This window comes from Eptatretus burgeri, chromosome 2, assembly GCF_056783735.1.
Source record: "Eptatretus burgeri isolate ZD-2024b chromosome 2, Ebu_testis_v1, whole genome shotgun sequence".
In the NCBI taxonomy this organism is placed as follows: domain Eukaryota; kingdom Metazoa; phylum Chordata; class Myxini; order Myxiniformes; family Myxinidae; genus Eptatretus; species Eptatretus burgeri.
The window spans coordinates 107,243,782-107,264,468 of record NC_140962.1 but is presented as its reverse complement, the minus strand read 5'-3'; the positions used below and the strand labels follow the sequence as shown (position 1 = coordinate 107,264,468).

Sequence of the window (20,687 nt, the reverse complement as noted above, 5' to 3'; positions counted from 1 at the left end):
AAAACCTCTTCAGGAACGCCCCTAAAAATTCTGCCGAAATCTACTGAATGGGGCGTAACCCACATGACGTTATCTCCAGAACAACAAAGGCTGCACGTAAATTACTCGGGTTGGTGGTCTACGTGACTGTATTGGCTTCCTGTGTGTTTCCACATTCGATTGGTCGACTCAAACGCTTCGTTCATTTCTGCTTTAAAAAAAATCGAACATTTGGTTTTGAATAATGGATGACATGGACTTTGATTTGTCTGGTAGCGACAGTGAGTGTGAGAGAAATGAAGGATTTTGGTCTGAATTAGATGGAGAATTGTCGGATAACGTAGTCGCGGGAGGTGAAGTTCAGGCAGCTGGAAATGGAATACGGCCTTACCAGTTCGAGCCCGAAGCAGGACAAGCAGAGGAAACTGGCGATTAAATTCCTGGCGTTCATGCTTATCGGGAGGACATCGAAGGAAGACTTGGCAATAACAACTGGTTAGACAAAATCCTATTAGTAATTCAATAATGTAAATTCGACTTGCATACTGCTCGATATCAAAAATATTTTAGTGAGGTGACGTGACCAGCGCAGCAGACATGTTGCACCACGGCGAATGAATCGCAAGCAAGGCCAGCGCATGTCATCGGCCATATCTCTCCGCGCATAAAACGAAGCAATCTCGCTGTCCGGATACGATGAAAACTTGTGTGCAGAACACACCTTGTGACACAATCGTCTTGAGTAGTCCAATAAATCTGACGTTCTGTTGCATTTTTATTTATTTTATTCCTACTGTCATCATGTAGCGCCAGTAGGAAACAATGAAGAAAAGAGAGTAATAAATGAAAGCTACAGCACGTCAGATTTATCGGCCTAGTCGGACGGACGACGGATTTATCGGACTAGTCTAGACTCTGCTAATACAAGGTACTTGTCAACTCTAGGCACACAATGTATAAGTCTATGCGTAAGAGTCCCGAGGCTATGAGGCTGTGTGATAGGAGTATCGGGGATTTGAGGAAGCGTGAAGTGGGCATTTTGTCAGATATCCAAATGGACATTTATTGTCGTTATTATTTTTTATCTTGGGTGGGCATGGGTATGGGTATTCCTGTATTGTTACTTGTTTGTAAGCTTAATTGCAAGGGTAAACACAAGTCAACAAGAAGATTTCTTTTCTGTTGCAGTTTTCATTTCTTTGTGCAGGTCTGCTCATTATCTTTACACTATATGTATATATTTATATTTAATAATTGTACTTTACATTTTAATTGCTGTAATATTTTGGGCAAATTACCATGTGCAGTCAGTATTAATTCCTTTACAGTATTGCAAAAAGTATATTCGTGTATGTGCCGGTGCAAACTGTATTATTCTGACCACTTGTACAGTAACAAAATATACTCCTCATGTGCCTTTACAAAGCATGTTGCCGACCCGATACCTTTGTCGATGTGTCAGAGAAGCAGGGACGTTCATTATCCTAAGCGAACCCTACCCTACCAGGCTTGCAGTTGACGTTTGTGAAAACGTTGAGATTCTAAAGAGCATATTGTCTTCGGTGTATAGGTTTTTTTTTTTGCTGCCACCAGAAACATGCTGCATCACCAATATTGTCTTAAATTAAAAAATTCTGAAATGAATTATGCTTGCTCCCTAATTAAAAAGTGATTCACATGCCAACGTCCTTGGTATAAGTGCATGTACAACAACAGTGCTGTTAGCTTGCCTCCACTTGTAATTTATTTCTCATAACTTAGACGTAGCAATACCAACTAGACATTCATTCATCAGAAGACGATAAGTGAGATAGCAAACACACGTGCACAATGCATTTGTACGTATTTTATACAGCGCGCGACGTCTAATCAATCCACTCTGTGCGAGTCGCGTTCTGGAGATGACGTCAATGGTCACGTGATGTGCGGTTCGCTGAACTCAACTTTTTTGAGGGGTGGGGCAGAGCAAGTTGCGAAAAGCACTAGAAATGTTCGAAATATTGGTCTAATTATCCCATTGTTGATTTTAAAAAAGAAACATGGGTGATTTCTTAACTAGGGAGGTCAAGTTAATATATAAATAACCAGAAACTTTTGAGTGTCATGGGACCTTTAAGGTCAATTCAGGTTTATGAGTGGTTCGGGATTGTCAGCAACTTAGAAAATATTGCTCAGCAATAAGTAAGAATTCTGGTATCAACACTTTCTGGAGTATTAGTTCCACTTTCGAGTTCTTAAATAGGATTCGATTTGTCAATATTGTTGTGGATTTCCGCCCACTGGCGTGCGGGCGGCCGCGTTTGGCTAATTGTGGCTGCGCTCGCCCACCGACGTAGCAATCTAGTCGCAGCTTTCGGAACAACGCCGAAATCCCGCTATGGGTGTGTTTTTAATGCACACCACAGCCTAGTCAACACTCTACCCACGCTACAGGGTCCGATCGGCAAATGGTCGATTTACCTAATTAATCGCGCGGGCCGACTACCGAGAGACTGTACCTCAACGGGGCCTGCTTGGAAACGAGCTGCTAAGCAGATCGCTCCGTTTGCGATTTGCCGAGCGGTGTATATCGCCAAGCCCCGCCGGATCCGATTCTCTTATCGGTTATTAACAACCAGCTATATTCCGAACTTAATTATGGCAGTTCAATTGAGGGAAAGGACGCAACAAACGGGTCAACATTCACACAATGACATTTATTACACACACGACACATATGCAGTCATGTATGCAATCAGGCGAGGCAAACAAAAGCAATGCAATGTACAAGCACGTATGTAAGCAATGGGGGTAAGGGGGGAGGGGGGGAGGGGGAAAGGGGAGAAGGTTCGAGTAAAGGAAGCCTGCAGCTGTTCTCTATAATTACTATTCACAGTTAATTTAAACAGGTTTACTGAGGACTGGCGCCACAAACACACACACAAAAACCCAGAAAGAAATAAAAGGAAAACGTGACCGTGTGGTGAGTTCCCCGAGCTCGTGTCCTCCACGATCCGACTCCGCACACGATCCAAAGTGACTCCGTCACGACCACCGACCCCCTCAGAGTGCCTTCGATCCAGTGATCCACCTCGCTCACGATCCTGAAGCGACCCAGTCAGCGCTATCCAGCGAGCGCGCGCGATCAGAGAGAGACCCCGTCTTTCCGTCCGCTCACACGCACACCTCAGACCTTTTCTCTCCTCTTCTGCCCCACAATTCTCCTGCACCACACAATCCTTCCACCACCACAATTCTCTCTCTCCCAGACACTCTCCTCAGCGTTCCAGTGCCTCTGACCTTTATCCACGGAGCCCTGCCCCCCTCTCTTCCCGGCGTACAAGGGAATTTTCCCAGAAGGGCATTTTTCTCGGTGAATCGGGCCTTTTCTTTTGCCTTTGCCATAGCTTTCGTTTTCTTATCCACTCGGGTTGAGAATCCCCCGTGTTGGCCGGCGGAGATGTTATTCGTTGGGGAGTGGGGGCCGTTGTCTGCTTTCCTTTAATGAATGCAAGGCTTCTGGCAATGATGTGCTGAGGTGGAAATGCGGTTGTAGTTGTGGTGAAGGCGGTTGTCGTAATGGTGGCGTGGCTGGCGTTTTGTGGTGGTCATGATGGTGGTGTGGTTGGGCGGTTGTGGTTAAGGTGGTTGTTTTGAAGGCGGTTGTGGAGAAGGTGGCTGTGGTTGTTGAGATGCGGTTGGTGGTGGTTGTGGTGGTTGAGAGGCGGTTGGTCCAAAATAAAGATAGCAAAAGAAAAGATACCTCAAAGATCACAGCCCGGTTATACGAATAATTCCCTTAGACATCGGTGGGGAAATCTATCTGAACACAGACTTATCGACATAACTGATCTTAGGGGAACCTGTATGGTGTTCTGTAAATTTCCATAACCGTAACAATATTAAATCTGTTGATGTCTTCGATTTTTCTACCTCGTATACAAATCCCTTAGACATTGGTGGGGAAATGTATCTGAACACAGACTTATCGACATAACTGATCTTAGGGGAACCTGTATGGTGTTCCATAAATTTCCACAACCGTAACAATATTAAATCTGTTGATGTCTTCGATTTTTCTACCTCGTATACAAATTTGGATTTGGCAATGGTTTAAGGATGCACTCTTTCGTGTTGTTGATGAAGTTTTTAGCTCTTATTATAAATTGTGATGCATCAGGCTCGATGTCATTCTTTTCTAAGAAAAATATTTGGGTTTTTATTGTTTTGACCAACAAAATTTAATGATGATGTTAATTTCATTTTGTTCAACACTTTTGTATCTTTTGGTGGAAAAATATTTCAACAAATAAAAGGGATTCCAATGGGAGGGAACTGTAGCCCCCTATTCATGGACATTTTTCTTGTTTATTATGAGTTTTCATTTGAGCAGAGGTTGATGAAAGAGAAGAAATTAGGCTTCGCGAAAATGTTGTCTTCTACATGTCGGAATATTTATGATATTTGTGATTAATTATTTTTTGGGAGGCTGATTCATCGGATTTATCCAGAAAGCCTAATAGCAGATAAGAGTGATAATAATGCAGTGGCATATCTGGATGCATTAGTTAGAGTTGGAAATAATTGTTTTAGTAGAAATGTGTATCATAAAGTTGACTATTTTAGTTTTCCTGTTGTCTTGTATACCTTTCCGTCTAGTAATGTACCAATTAAGATAAGCTGCAATGTGTATTCATCTCATGTCATTAGATTTGCTTGAATTTGTTCTGTTAGATGATTTTGTGGTTCATGCCAAGAAGATGTATTCCATTATGATAGAGAGGGGTTATTGTGCTAATAATTTGAGTAGGTCATGTGAAAATGTTTTTGGACATCACTGTAATCTCTTGTTCAAGTTTGGTTGTTTTTATTGTTTTGTTTTTAAAACAGGTTCATGTAGCATTGGAAGTTGTGTAAACAAATAAGAAGACATAATGGATAATTTTTTAACCCACCCCCCTTTTTATTTATTTAATTTTTTAAAATAACTTAACCCCCCCCTTTTCCATAGGCCCTTGGTTTTAACTATTGCGGCATTTTCCAGGAACATAATATTCCAGCGATATTTGAGGGTTTCCTGTATTTCCTTTCGAATTTGTGGCAAGTTGTTTTGCTTGGCTGAATAAAGAAATCTCATGATAAGTGGAGAAAATTGATCAAGGACACATTAATAGAAAATCAAACCAGTTGTTCAGGGTCACAGAGGAGAGAGAATTAAATTGCATTCGATAATAAAGGCTCCCCCTGTCCAATCGAAGGCTTATTCCTGTTGTAGGGGTTGTTTCAACAATTAGTGCCCCCAATTTGTAATGTATGCCCGAGTTTCTTAGACCCCAAGGGGTATTAAACCACCATTTAGATTTTCCTATTTTTTTTCTGTCAATGTCAAGCTGTGTTTTTTTATCTTTCTTTATCTGTCTCCTGACTTTTTTCCTTTTTTTCTGTTAATCTGTATCTCGGAGCCTGCTGGGACTTTTGGAACGAAATTTTACATCAATAATGGTTAGAAAAATGTATGCAGGTTGACATAATTTTTGACGTTGGCATAATTTTTAAACAAACAAACAAAAACAAAACAGCTTATTTTGTCATCACTCAATTTTGCCAATGCGGAATCTCAAAGACAGCTTGGCCTTCCAAGATGTTTTTGCATCATAATAGTGTCCCTACACTGAAGTTGTGCACCTCAAATTTGATTAGTATCCTTGACCTACTTTTGTTTGACATAGTTATGAAAAGCACGGTTTTGATCATAGCTTGAATAATTTTCCTCTGATTTTCATGATGTCGAGTTTTATGGATAGATTGTAGATGGTGACACACTTCCTTAATTTACACTCAAACACTAAATGTTGAAGGGCAAAGTCATATGGTGGTCCGAAAAAAATATGGCCATCATTGGATCGCGGGCACGGAGGAGGCTTATCCTTGGTGATCGCTTTGTGATCACAGATATCTAGTTAACCTCCGCCATCGAAGATCGGAGGTTACTGTTTTCACCCCTTTCTGTTTGTTTGTTTGTTTGTTTGTTTGTGAACAGTATTGCGGAAAAAAACTCAACGGATTTCGACGAAACTTGGTGGGGAAATTAGGTATGGTCCAAGGATCATGCCATTAGATTTTGGACTTGGTCCAAAATCCAATATGGCCGCTATTGCGGCCATTTTGAAAAAAAAATTGAATTTTTTTTTTGCATTTCTACATGTTTTAAGTGATTTCCAACCCCCACCACCCCCAAAAAAATTGTTATAGAAAAAAAAAATTTGCAACTTTTTTTTCAACAAAATTTCGATTTTTTCTTTGCATTTCTACATGTTATAAGTGATTTCCAACAAAAAACATGCCAAAATTATAATTGCGGCTGATTTTGGAACTTAAGGTGGATATACCCACGTAAAATCAATTTCTGTCAAAGGAATCTAGTTATGACGAATGAATTGAGTATGTAAAAGTTAAAAGCAAAAGGGAAAGTTGCAAACTATAACTCTGTGAGCACTGTTGACAATCAAATTGAATGAATAGGATATCAGGTTCACTTGAGTGACCTAGCAGTATTGGCGGCGGAGGTTTTGCACTCTCCCGAGTGCTCTCCCTCTAGTTTCTAGCTGGAATTGTTGAATGTCCAAGGAGTTTACATAATGGTATGTCACATGATTTTTCAGATGTAAAGGTTTCAGCAAAGCAAAAGTGAAGGCAATAAATTAATGGTCAGAACAAGGAAGTATTTCAAAAGCAATACCAGTCAGAGGATAAATACCAAAGGATAAAACAAGATCCAAAGTATGAACATGAACATGAGTGGAACAAAGAATGTTGCCATAGATTATAAAGATGAATGAAATCCCTGACAAAATTTAGAAAGATGATCAATGGGATCATCACATCCCTGAGGATCAATATCTTTCCTGGATAATTTGAGTACATTTAATTTACTTAAATTTGAGTACATAAAATAATACATTTAATTCATTAAAAAAGAGTAGTTTTAAATAAATGAGGCAAATTGTTTCGGAGTTTTATAAATTATGATTGACATTATCAATATACTGTGCCACTGCATCACAAACTGCTTCATCCTTTGGATGGATATGAAGCTGGATGTCCCGTCTGCCAGCTTCAGTTAGTGGATGTAATAGCTCACATGGTGTATTTTGTGAAGAGTGGGCAAGTTATCACTGGCATCATGTAAAAAAAACACCATCACCTTCAATCGAACGGCAGACTTGGCCAGCCGGTTTGCAAAACATTGGGCCAAAACCTTTCCTTGGCTGACTCCAGGAAGTGGTTGGATAAATTTTGGCCATTAAAACAGTACTACTGTAGTAGAATCTAACACATTTCAGTTCAGTACAGGGAGTATTTAAAACAGTCTCAGCGATACCTTGGACAAAAATAAAAAAAGGTTGATTGTTAAAATGCCAGGAGGAAAACTGGGACTGTGGGAAGTCTGCTCAGTTCTCATCCCTTAAAACCGACCAGTTGTACATTACAGACAGTGAAAGAAGACCCGACAGTGTCTATGACCGGAATCCAATTGAAAGCCCCATCCCTCACCCAATCAAATGAGGAAGCAAAAAGACCCGTCGTTGCTGCAGTCTTTCAACTCCGCAACTATCAATTCCCAGAACCTTCTCCTTGATTACGATAACATTTTTTGAAGATGATGGCACCAAATCAATGTTTGAGGCATTTACTTCAAAGCATGTAAGTTTTATGTAATAATCTCCACCCCCTCTGACAGTCAGGCTGGAAAGGAATCCGTGTCTGCAAATGCGGACAAAATCAAACTGTCTCGAACCGAGACAATTCAACGCTGGAAAGGACGGTCAGTTAAAAGCTTGATGATATGGCCAGTAAGCATTGGTTGTGGTAATTGTGGACAAGTAGTAGTAAATGCCTATAAATTAACGATTAAAATTGATTGTTACACGTTATAAATTTGTTGAAGCACGAATCGGTGAATTGTAAACTGCTTGATGTAATCAGCTAATTTTGACTGTGGATGGCAGTATTATACTGTAAACTGCCCGGAAGTTTCGTCCTGGTGCATTTCTAACATTTTCACAAATCTCACCAGTCGAGACAAGAATCACATTTGCTGGAAGGCACGGGATCATTCGGTGTTACTATACAGTATAAACCCGCAAGAGGGAAGTGTAGAGAGACAGGTGACATGTGACAAGACGTGTGCATCCATCGTCCCCGTTCTCGATTCAACTCGGATAAGTGAATGAGATGTTAATGTGCAGAGTGGTTGTGAACGTGCGAAGCCGATTGTAATCATTTTTATGAAAACTCATCAAGATTGTGTTTCGGGAAAGAATTCCTTTGAGCTCTTCAATCATCCTGAACGGGCCAGCATACGAGAGAGAACAACGCGACGTGAGTCGATCGTTGGACAGTCCCGACGGACGCTGCAAGGATATCGAGTGAGAACGACGCGACAGGACTTGATCGTTCGACAGCTCTGGAGGACGAGGTGAACACGCATGAGTTGAGCCAGCAGGACAGGGACCCTGGGTGGAAACTCAACACGAAAATCAGTGTTGGACATTGTATATAATGGTGAACTTCCTCATTTGACTTTGTCTGTTTATTTAATACACACGTTTCAAAAACGTTACACTGTTGATATGGTAACTGTAATGTCACTCAGAAGTCACAGACCCTAACTGACAAAGATGCATTTGATTGGTAGCCGACAACTGGTATGATCATTCACACTGGTGAAGTGCAAACCTTGGATTGCAGTCGTTAGAGAATGAGCTTGGTTCGGCACCACGAACAACATACGTACACCAAAGGGAAGGAAACCCCAAGGTGTACACCCAACAGGGACCCCCACCACTCTGTCTCTCCATAAATATAGAATGTCAAATGCCCAATGCAATTGTGATCAACATCCAAAGACGTAAAATCGAACAAACTCCATGTCTTAATGATTTGCTAAAACTTGTGCAAACCACACCTCTAAAATGGCTTTCAAACGTGGTTGCTAATTTAGAATACTCTGTCGAGCGATATCCTGTTTTGGCAATTCCCAACATTAAAGGAGTGTAAAAAGTTCACAAGGCATTCAAATTAAGTGCCGTTGAGTGTGGCTTCGCAATTTGAGTGAGGACTCTGGCTTCTCATCTTACCCTCCTGGAGACCAAGGTCACAGACGCACACGTGCTGTCACTCTCTTCAAGATTCAGCTTTCTCCTCACTCAATTCAACTATCATAATTCCCCCACCCCCCTACTGTTGGAATCACCTGCACAAGTCTGTCGTCTCAAGCTCCTCCCTTTAGTCATTCAGGGTTGCAGCTCAGGGACACTTTGTGAGCTGTCCAATGCATATCCATAAGTTTTTTTGACTCAAACGAATTGCATTCACAGTCTATCCAATTCAAAAAAAAAATCTCTGCTTATTCTCAATACATCTATTTGCCTCTGTCCACTTGTTCCTGTTTTGCTCTTGGTTTATTGACCTTTCATGAAGTTATTCAGCTCGTCAATAGTCACAATACATCTGTAATAATAAATGTGTATGTTCCTCAATCCCTGTCCGTCTGTCCCCTCATCCCAATCTCTCTCCTTTTCCCATTCTGTCTGTCCATGTATGCAAGTAAATTTGTTTGGAATGGCTTACCTCCTGCTCTGGGCGTGCCACTGTCTTTGCTTTATCCCACACTTCTTTCCACCGCTCTTTTGCTTGCACAATGTCATTTTCCAATTGCTCAATCTCCTGCAGAGATTCAGATATTTGAGCAATGGTCCAATGCAGCATTATACATTAAACGAATTACAATGCATGAACAAATAATAGGCAAATACAAAGTATCCCTCGATCCTACCTTTAGAGTCTGTGTTATTGCATCGGGTTGTTGTCGGCTGACGTTGTTGTAGCATGGCCACACGGTTTTCCGTTTGCTTCGAGGCACTGAACCCGTATGCTGCTCATCTTCAGTTCCATCTTCATCAAACTGCCCAGCTTGCAGCTCCCAGTCATACCAAGTATCTTCTCCTAATGTCTCTTCAATAAAGAAGTCCCATAGCCTCAATGCTGGCATGGCTGTTAGGGGCTGCAGGCCCTGTACAGTTAAACCAAGTTATGACATCAAATGAGTTGGAGAAAAAAAAAAACCACATTAATACCATTTATTTCAATTCAGCACAAAAATCAAATGCAATCAATATTATTACTTTAAAATAGGAGAAAAAACAAACAAAAAACATGTGGGTCAATTTTGAATGTGCAAAGCCTGTCTGAAAAATTTGCTGCAAAGAACGCTACAGTATAGTTGCAATACAATGTGTAACACTGCATTTCTAAAACATTCGGAACTAGATCATCTGAACATAACAAATGTGGGCACAATCAGTTGTTGACATGCTTTGTACAATACATTTTGGTTACAAATATCAGCAGCCGAAGTCAAGAACTTGCAACATGGACAGCAACATTTCATAATCTCCAACAAGTTATTGCACAGTTATTGAATCCATTATTACTGCAAAGTCCTTCCTTTTTCACATTCCATACCAGATACTCAACGATGGACAAGCTGCAGCCAATGAAAGATGTTCAGTCTCTTGATTTGACAAGCCTCAACATCAATGAATACCTCTGAAGCCTGTGGCAAGTCTGCCTCATCGAGATGGACGATAGATCACAGCTGGAATTCAAAGTCAGCCGCAGAGAGAATCCTCATTCGTTTCAAGTCCATTCATCCATTGGGACCATACTCTGTGCAGAGTGTTGGTGCTGCCTAAGCAGTCTCCTTGGCTATTGGGCACAATCCTGGACGGGTCGCCACTCCGATACAGGATACCATCAAGCTGGCACTCATTTTGCCAACCTCGGAAGAATGACAGGCAGAGTCAACCCCACCTGGTATTAATTCAACAACCGAGGGGGATTTGAACCCAGGATCCTCGGATCCCAAGCTCACCACCCTAACCATTAAGCCAATACCAGGCAACTATTATCCCCCCCTCCCCCCCACACACTTGTTCCAAATCATTAATTGGAAAATCTTAATATATAGCCTACAAAGAAGCCTTTGTCTAAAGCGCCACGGAGTACTGCTCTCCCCTTGGGGCTGGTACCTCCGCTTAAAACATTTATCTCATGGACGTTTTTTTTAGAATCTAAAGCTCTGACAATATTAGTATTTCCAGCAATGAGGCAGAAGCACTAAGCCTATTGCACTAATGGAGACAGATTTGTGGCCCTATGTTTTACTGCCTCTCCCCCATTCTTGCTCCCTCTGTTTACAGCCCTCTGTCCCTCCCGAGCTCCCTCAGTCATAATGCATTCTTAGTGGAACCCCCTCCTCGGGTATGGGTAAATCACACTCTTCCCTACATGACTTCAAGTCAGTGGTAATCCAGCACCTCATGATTCCATATCCCAATCTACAATCTTTTCATCCCTCATTAACCCCACCGAATCCATCCCTCTTCCTTGCAGACGACTGGATGTCCTCTTCTGCACATCTCTCCTTTCTCTTCCTGTTCATTAATTCCCTTGCTTTTTTGCATCCACCTTTTGCTACTCGCCAAAACTCAGTGCAGCACCATTTTGACCTCCTTGTTCTCCCATGCACCGAGACTTTGCATACAAAAACAAACAAAAAACAGAATTCAATAAAAATGTAAAACATTGATTGCATTGTAGAAATATCACAGACCTCCTCTCCATCGGATGGTGTGTACAAGTAATTGTAGAACACAGGGCTGGTTCGGTGCAATCGATCAATGAAATCCCACAGGCCCTTGACTTGTCGAGGCCCAAGCTTCTCTCCTTTTTCTTCATACATCATTCCTGGAAAGCAAATCATTGACATCGCCACCATAACAGGTCTAAGAGATTTCAACCAAGCATTCATGAGAGGCCGTAGGCCATCAACAGAAATCGAATTGTATTAAAGCCAAAATCTGTGAGGTAATGGTCAGGTTCAGAACTCACTCCTGCATTATTTGTTAAGCCAAAGGGACAAAGCTAGTTCAACAAGCATAGGTTCTCCAACAGTTTTTTATCCCCCGCCGCGTGGCGGAAGGGGGATATTGTTGTCACCCAGGTCGTCCGGCTGTCCGTCCGTCCGGGCGTCAACATTTATAGCTGTGAGTGCAATCTCATAAACTGTTCGCCATATCGATTTGAAATTTGGGTCACACATGTACCACCTGAAAAGGAAGAACCCTATTGATTTTGGGCGTGGCCGGATCCAAGATGGCCGACTGGGGCGGCCATCTTGAAAAAAATGTTTTTTCGCCATATCGATTTGAAATTTGAGTCACACATGTACCACCTGAAAAGGAAGAACCCTATTGATTTTGGGTGTGGCCAGATCCAAGATGGCCGACTGGGGCGGCCATGTTGGAAAAAATGTTTTTTGTAATAAATGGAAAACCGCTTATCTGATTTCAATTATTTTTCAATGGCGGTTGATTTTGGGCGTGGCCGGATCCAAGATGGCCGACTGGGGCGGCCATCTTGAAAAAAATGTTTTTTGTAATAAATGGAAAACTGCTCATCTGATTTCAATTATTTTTCAATGGCGGGGGATTCCCCATCTCTGATGGTATATTTGTTTTTTAAAGTGCTGGGTGGAAATTGGAGGGACATCTTCATCAGCTGGCTTACTGTATCTAGTAGTGGACTTCATCGGGCTGACAGCTGACAGAATGGCCACTCACCTCAAAAGCTGTCTAACCTGGGTTATCTATGTGACATATCTATCTAACCTATCTATGTGACAAATATTTCAAAATTGATCACTGGTGTTTTACATCACAAAACCTTGACAGTGTGGTCCAGCAAAGCCAAATATGCTTACAGTATATTCCAATTTTTTCAAGTGTACAGTGTGTTCCAGAAGAAAGTATTACTTTGTGGAAATATCACCACTTTAAATTGCCCACCGAAGGTGGTCCGAGATGGGCACTCTCACCTGGAGGGCAAAAAAAAAAATCTCCAGAAGGGCAAGAGTGCTAATGCGAGTACCATTGACTCTCTTACTTCCACTTATTTGTATCCATTCCCATCCTCCTCCACCCACAACGATTTGGGAAATGCGAAAGCAACAAAAACGACAACCTAATTTCCTTTCGGACAACACTTCGAGACTCACCCATTTCAATGCGTTCATAATCAGAGTTGAGTAGGAAAGTTTTGAAGCGATTAGAGACATAATGATAAGCAATGAACTTCAGGTAATGACTGTTGAACTCAAACTCCAGTGGAAATTGGTGATGGATCTGTGGTTGAAGGATAAGGGATCGGGAAAAAAACAGAAAAAAGGACTCAAACTCAAACTAGCAAAACAATCTCTACATCCACTGCTCAAATGAATTCATGACAAAAGCTAAAGGTAGCTGAAGAGCTTAGATGATAAAGGGGAGATATTTCACCAATCCATGCTATTCTAAAGGATTGCTTTTCATAATATAAGATAGTGTTAGAACATGCAACATCAAGCCCATCACGTATTAGCCAGCAGCTAGTAAGAGGACACAGTCATTTAAATGTCATAAATTAATATTTGTACATTTCATTTTCATAAACAGGTGCAGTTATAAATTTTATTGCACAAAATCTTAGTCAAAACGATCACTCCATCCTTTCTTGATTTCATTGAAAGTCGAAATCGAATAACAATCAATATTATGTGTGCCTTGGAAATGAAAAAAAAATGAGACGTGCTTCAACAGTCTGCGAAAATACCAGATCTCTCTGTCCACCATTACAATCCAATGAGGTGGGTGGAGCCTGGAGGTACACACACTTCCTCTCGGCTGTCTGGTCTGGGTTTGAATCCTGATCCTGTCATCCAGTGTTTACCAGGCATGGTGATTCGTCAATGTGTGTGCCGTCCCTTGGATGGACGTTAAACTGGGCATCGGTTGGTGGGCATCAAAATTCTAGTGTCCAATGCAAACTATAACTCTGTAACTAACACACACACACACACACACACACACACACACACACACACACACACACACACACACACACACACACACACACACACACACACACACACACACACACACACACACCTATTCCTTAAATATATTGTGGTTCTGCGAAGCCGGCACTCCCCCAAGGCAATGGCAACCAACATACAACGACCCCATGGCAGTTATTTCATTAATATTCGTTCAGTTAGCCCTTCCATTATGTCTTGTGGGTAAATGGGACAAGATGCATTGCGTATGGCTTTTAGTGAGGTTTTCTTTCACTTATTTTATTTACTTTACTTTATTTCGCACATGAACCCCATCATGCATGTGTACCACGGGCCTGACATAGACGCAACCTGTGGAGCATCATGAAGATATACTGCAGCGTCCCCGTTCAAACTGCACACCATTAACCAACAGACTCCTCACTTCAGACTCTCACCATACTCACCACGATGCTACAACCCTCACCATAATCACCACAATGCCTCCTAAAAATCCCCATTATAGACTACGCCTGATGTCTTCAACACAAATGCCACAACCGCAACATCCTCTTCAATGTCATCACCACAATCGCTCCCAACGCTTCAACGACCTTACCACAAACAACACAGCGTTTCCCCCACCTCACGACAATCACCATAATTGCCGTCAGCTCCATGGACGCTCACGATAGTCAATGGAGATGCCGGGGAATGGGGGACAATGCAGGTGCCTGTGAGTCAGAACACTTTGGCGTGTAGCTCGAAGTACAAGTGTGTGCTGGGACTCATTCGGTAACAACTAGGTAGCCCAAGCGCTCAACTAAATAACAGTTCACAAGTGGAGTCCACCGCAATTTTGTGCCTGTCAAGTGCTCCCGAAAACCCACGCTCCATGTAAATCACGGAGCTCCATTAAGTGGCTGAGCCTGTGAGCAACTGAGGAGATTTTTGGCTCTGAAGTCTGGCAGGGTGGGGCTACTTCTCAGGGTGGCATCTGCGCACCAATGGGGATGCGCGGCAACACCTACAGAGGCTTTTAATCAGATTTTTGGCTCCTCCTTCACACGGGCTCAATAAAGAGAAACACTCCAAGCCAAGCGCCAGACTCACTGAACGAGAGCCGAGTGGAGCCTCACCATTGCGAGCCAAGAGGGCAGCACAAGTCACCGAGAACAAGCCAAGCGAGCAGTACCGAGTCGTTTTTTTTTTTTTGTATACCTTGTCGAGGCTCATATGAGAGCTAACACACAACTCACAGCAAGGGGGCATGAGACAAGAGGGGTGGGAGTGGAAGGGACAAAACAGTGGGGAACAGACACATTAGGTGAACTGTGGAAGGGAGAGGGATGGGGATGGGACGGGGAACATGGCGAAGAGAAGATGGACATTAGTCGTTAGTAAGGAGTCGTTGCTGGGTTATTGCCAGGTCACCGGCACTCGGCTCCCGCTGCGTTCTGCAGCAATAATCATTAAATCACATTTACAGAATCTCTTACATGCCCCGTTAAGCTATCTTCTCACGCATCTGTCTCTCCCATCTACCATCTCGACTACTGTAGACGCAGAAACTAAAAGAGCACGACTGATTTGCACTCCTTCACACCACACCTCTTCTGCATCACATTTGCACCTCCCACTCATGTACCATAGACACCCAAGTTTTCTTCCCTCCTCCCCCCTTCTACACGATTGAGTTGCGTAGGTCCGTCGACCACGCCAGGTACCAAGAGGTCGCTTACACCTCTTCTCCTCTTTTTGGACTATCTAATTTCCTTGGGTTTGTGTCTGGTGGTGCTGCAATGTGTAATATAATTAAATATTGCAGAAGTTTTACATTGGTTTAGCTCTGCTCTGTCTTCTTTGTGTAAATAATTGCATTCCTTTTGCCGCAACACACACATCCATGCTTTCCCTGCTCTACACTTGTGAATAAAACCTTTTATTGTGCCACATGACCTTCCCTCACCCTTACTTATAAATCAATTGCTTATAAATGCACCGATCTGTCCGTGTTCGTCTTTTCCCCATTGGTCTGGCATGGCCCACGCATTAGTTTAGCCGGGAAGTTCTACCCCCATTAATTTGCTCGTTCGCCAGTGCACACTCACTGTATCGCTTGGCAGTTACCCGGGTGTGCGCTGAGGGCATGAGACCCCAATTGGTTCGGCCGCCCACAGGTAAGGTATCACATGAAGTGGTGAAACCATGCCGGAATTGGCAGTCCCAATTGGCGTTCATGGTTACTTAGCAATCTGCCGGTACACAGAGATATCTATGCCCGGCGGCTTCAGGACGGGGCGTTTGAGAGGGACACAAGTGCTTCCCCTTGTGGAGAGCCTCAAACCCCTGAGTCCGTAACAATATAATTGAAAAGATTGCTGTTAATTTCACAACATCCTGTGTTCAACTTCATTGAAATTGTAAACCTCAAAACAGTTCCCTAACCTAAAGAAAGAACCTAAACCTGGAGGTAATTGTAAAACACACACACACACACACACACACACACACACACACACACACACACACACACACACACACACACACACACACACACACACACACACACACACACACACACACATAGAAGTTTTTTTTTTCTCACCAAAGTGCTTGCAGAGGGATTCTTCCATAAAATGTTTCTTCATGTAATAATTCATGTATTTCATGGAAATGCAACAAAATTCTATTAAACGCACTTTTTTTTTTTTACAGATCTAGATAGATGGAATTTGCCAAAAATTAGAGACCAGTCTGATTTTGAAAGACAACAAATGTTGGTGCTTGCATTTTCTGGAACCGAACACACAAAACTTATTTTCAGGTATTGAGTAGAATGACAATCTCCAAAGTAATAAAATGTTGGAAAAAGAAAAACATGCACAAGGAAGTCTAACACAGCTGCGGGATATGGAAGCTGGATAATCGGGACAGATGCGTCTTATCAAGAATCTACTATAAATTGATGATGTGTGTGTGTGTGTGTGTGTGTGTGTGTGTGTGTGTGTGTGTGTGTGTGTGTGTGTGTGTGTGTGTGTGTGTGTGTGTGTGTGTGTTTTTGTGCTTCACTGGAGCTTTCTGATGTGGAATGTGAACCACCAAAATGATCGTCATAACCTCCTGAGTTGATTGGGCTAATTAACGACAAAGACTCCCATGACCATTCATCACCTGATTGCTAAAAACTATTTGTCGGGGCAAGGTCCACATTGCGAACCAGTCCTGCATCAACCTTAATGAAATAGCCTGCAGGGTGCTCCCTTCTTGCAGGATGGATCAGGCAAAGCTGACACAAACAAAGCTACCCTTTATTGTTACACTCCATTTTCTGTTTCTGTCTGTTCCCTTATATGTGGACATCTCGAGAGAGGAACAATGTTGAGCTACCAAACTTGGCAGACGTAATGGGAGCCTCATAGGGAGTGTCATTTGGGAGGAGGGGGGCAATTGCAGGGGAGTGGTTGGAGGAAGAGGCATAGGGGGATCTTAATTGGGTTGAGCAATCATAACCAAAGCTAGCACACACAATGGAGGAAAATGGGAATTAAAATGGGAGGGTGAGGGGGTAAATTTTAGGGGGTGGGGAAGGGAGAATATGGGGTTCTATATTATCTTCATCATCATATTTCTCCAAATCCAGCACAGGGACGTCAGGCCACCCATTCCTTCCTGTCAAATGCAGACTGCCACAACTGTTGAGCTTGTGTCTTGTGGTCAACCTCTAGCTCATCCAGTCAATTGCTCCGGGGGAAGCCTCGGAGGAGTTTTCGATCTGGGCCGGGGTTGATTGGTCCGCGAATGTCGATGTTTAATTTGAGGGCAATTTGTGCGTGTGTGTTGTCTGGAAACATTCGACCATCCCCAAAAAGGAGGTGGCACCTATGCGAAATGGTGTTGTGGATGTCATCGAGACTGATGCTTTGTGATATTGTCTTTTTAGTGACAAAGTCAAACGATTGCACTCCAAGGATATGACACAGTGGCATCTCATGTGGAAGGCCTGACTGAAGCTTTTGCTTGTCCTCGACAAGCAACTCCCAGGTTTTTGACCCATACAGGAGCACTGGCAATAAATAGGTGGTGTATCCTCTGAGTATTATTTATAGACTAAGTAGTTTATTCCACCACACACGGTTAAGCTGGCCAAAAGTTAACGAGGTGAGGCCCATACTTCGGTGAATGTCAGGTGAGGAGTATCCTGGGGAGTCGATATCACATCCAAGGTACTTGAACTTCTCTGTTGCTGCAATGGTCTGGCCTGCAACAATGACTGGTGCCGGAGGTGGGCTGGGGTTCTGAACCTTGGTTTTTGCTCATGAAACGTGCAATCCCATTTTCCCAGCTTCTTCCTCGAACCTCTGTAGTGATGATGGTCATTGGTCGGGCCTTCTGAGGAACAAGGCGACGTCATCAACGTAGTCCAGATCCATAAAAAGTGCACCACCAGCAGTTATTCCAAGGTATCCCTGACACAGGCTCAGGATCTAGCCAATGACACAACAGAATAGAGCTGGAGTGAAGATGCAGCCTTGACGGACACCCAAAGCGGTGAAAAATCTGGAAACATCACTTTCAATGTATGGTCACTCATGCAGGTCCCGGATGGGAAGGAGCAAATATAAAGGTGTTCCGGCTACTTCCAGGGCTTTCCACAGAGCGGTCCAGTCCACTGAGTCAAAGGCAGCCTTGATGTCAATGGAGCCAACAATAAGCGGTCTTACAAACTCGCAGTGGAGCTCTGACAAAAGCCCGAGGGCAAACATCACATCCAAGGTAGACCTTCCCTTCATGCAGCTGGAATGTTGTGGGTGGCATCGACAGGTGAGTAATGATTCCAGGAAATTTAGTAAAACATGATTAAACACCTTTCCAGGGACCAACAATAGTGTAATGGGTCATTTGAATGATTAATCTTTCCAATGTCATTCCTTGTGGAGCCCTCATTGTGAGATCTGGAACTACCTCCACATCTGTCCTCCAGCCTAAGGCCCATGTGCTGACGACACCAATCAGAACCATTCCCCCCATGAATGCCACATCCATCTGCATCGCTGCCCCCCCCCGCCCCATGGCTGCCTGACTTGAGAGCACCCATGGGGGGGGGGGGTGGGGGGTGGGTGGTGATTCTGGGGAGCGGGTAGTAGGGGTTAGTTGTGTTTGTCTTGAGAACAGTGAGGGCATCGCATGTGGACCAACTAAGCACTTGGCACTCATTATCTGGTCATTTTCATAGCAGTGCGGTCATTTGTGCATTTACTTCAAACTAAATAGGTTTATGCAAAACATACTAGAATAGTCATAATACTGCAGGCAATGACAACAAAATGAGTAAGGATAAATTAAAAAGTATACACTTTATATCAAGTGCAATGACAATATACTTTGTATATTTTAAATTGTACGAGTAATAAATTAACTTCAACGTTATCCACAGCATAGCTTAATAAATGATTATTCAAAAAGTTTTCCCCCCAACAACTAAGGAACCATTGTACGCAAACGAAACAGCCCGATGTTGGTTGTTCTGGGGTCTGTTGTTTCCAGCCCCTGACAAATTATTTCCAGCAGTGCGTGGTGAGTTCCCTGATGCCAAGAGAACAAAAGCAATGATTCCCATTTTGAAACTTTTGGAAAGGGAAAACCTTTATGATTAAGTCTAATATTACAGTAAACTTCAAGAGTAGACCAACAACCATGACATAAAGAGAAAGTACAGCATATTTGTCTCTGAAGAAAAAGGCTTTCATGAAGATAACTACCCAACTACAATGCTGATAGAAAGATCTATGCCGAAAACTTGCCTGATGGACACAGTCCAGAAACTGTAAAAATATAGGAGCCAACCCTCTTCCTTGGAAATTCAAAGTCTGGTTATTGCGATGACAAAATCGATGTCCAAATGAGATCCATTCCTTCTCCACGAGTAGCCGGAATCCCTCCAAGGTACGATAGTATGGATCCAGAAGAACTTGAGTTAGTGAGACCAACTGCGTATACAAAAGAGAAAGCGAAGAATGATAAAGGAGACTTGTTTTTTTTTCTTTTTAAAAACCAGCTTCAGTGCCCAGGTGAAGTCCAGCAAACCTGAGTGGTGATATCCCATCCTTCTTCTAGGCTCACGCAGACTGAAGCTCCACTATCCAGCAACTCCACAATAAGAACAGCCAACTGCAGTGACCGCTGGATCTAGGTTCGTAAAAGAAAATCATGCCAAACTTGAACAATGTTATTTGTATTGAGGCTCAAAAGGACAATTAAAAACATGGCTCAAAAGGACTTGGCTGGAGAAAAGATTTCCTGTGATGAACAACAGAGGACCTTGCCAAAAAAACAAAAACGTCACTCTTGTCCAGCTTAAAAAAAAAATTATTCAGCAAAAAATAAATGTTCAGTTATTCAGATTAAACAACAAAACAAAGTTGTGCAACATTGCAGGCTCAGCAATACCTTAAGCACACCAGATAAAGGTAAAGATAAATAATCAACCATAAAGAAACAAGCTCAGGTGTGTGCACCTGCTGAAGCCATTCAGATTCTTGAAGCGATTGCAGAAAAGAAGCGTCTGTCGCGCCTGGTATGGCACTCGGGACACAGGCTCTCAACAACTTTTTGAAGCTTCCCTTGACTGCCCGCACATCTGGATAGTCCACAGCACACACCTCACAGCCATGCAGAGCCTCAAGACGCACGGCCTGCTTGCACAAATAGAGAAATAAAATTAAAGTAAGATGGATTTGAAGAATTATTAGTGATTTATATTTTGAGAAAGAAAAACACATCCTACTGTTTA

The 20,687-nt window shown here is 42.7% G+C and overlaps 1 protein-coding gene across 11 annotated transcripts in view; it reads right to left on the bottom strand.

Moving 5' to 3' along the window:
* The window catches only part of SBF1 (SET binding factor 1), a 412,273-nt gene that overhangs the window by 11,719 nt on the left and 379,867 nt on the right, over nt 1-20,687 (bottom strand). For all 11 annotated transcript variants that reach the window (XM_085870627.1, XM_085870637.1, XM_085870630.1 and 8 more), the window contains 7 exons: nt 20,413-20,589; nt 19,982-20,083; nt 19,699-19,884; nt 13,079-13,205; nt 11,636-11,769; nt 9,797-10,033; nt 9,592-9,687 (listed from right to left, as the gene is read on the bottom strand). In XM_085870627.1, coding sequence (XP_085726753.1) covers nt 9,592-9,687; nt 9,797-10,033; nt 11,636-11,769; nt 13,079-13,205; nt 19,699-19,884; nt 19,982-20,083; nt 20,413-20,589 — 1,059 coding nt within the window. The remainder of the gene's footprint in view (nt 1-9,591; nt 9,688-9,796; nt 10,034-11,635; nt 11,770-13,078; nt 13,206-19,698; nt 19,885-19,981; nt 20,084-20,412; nt 20,590-20,687) is intronic.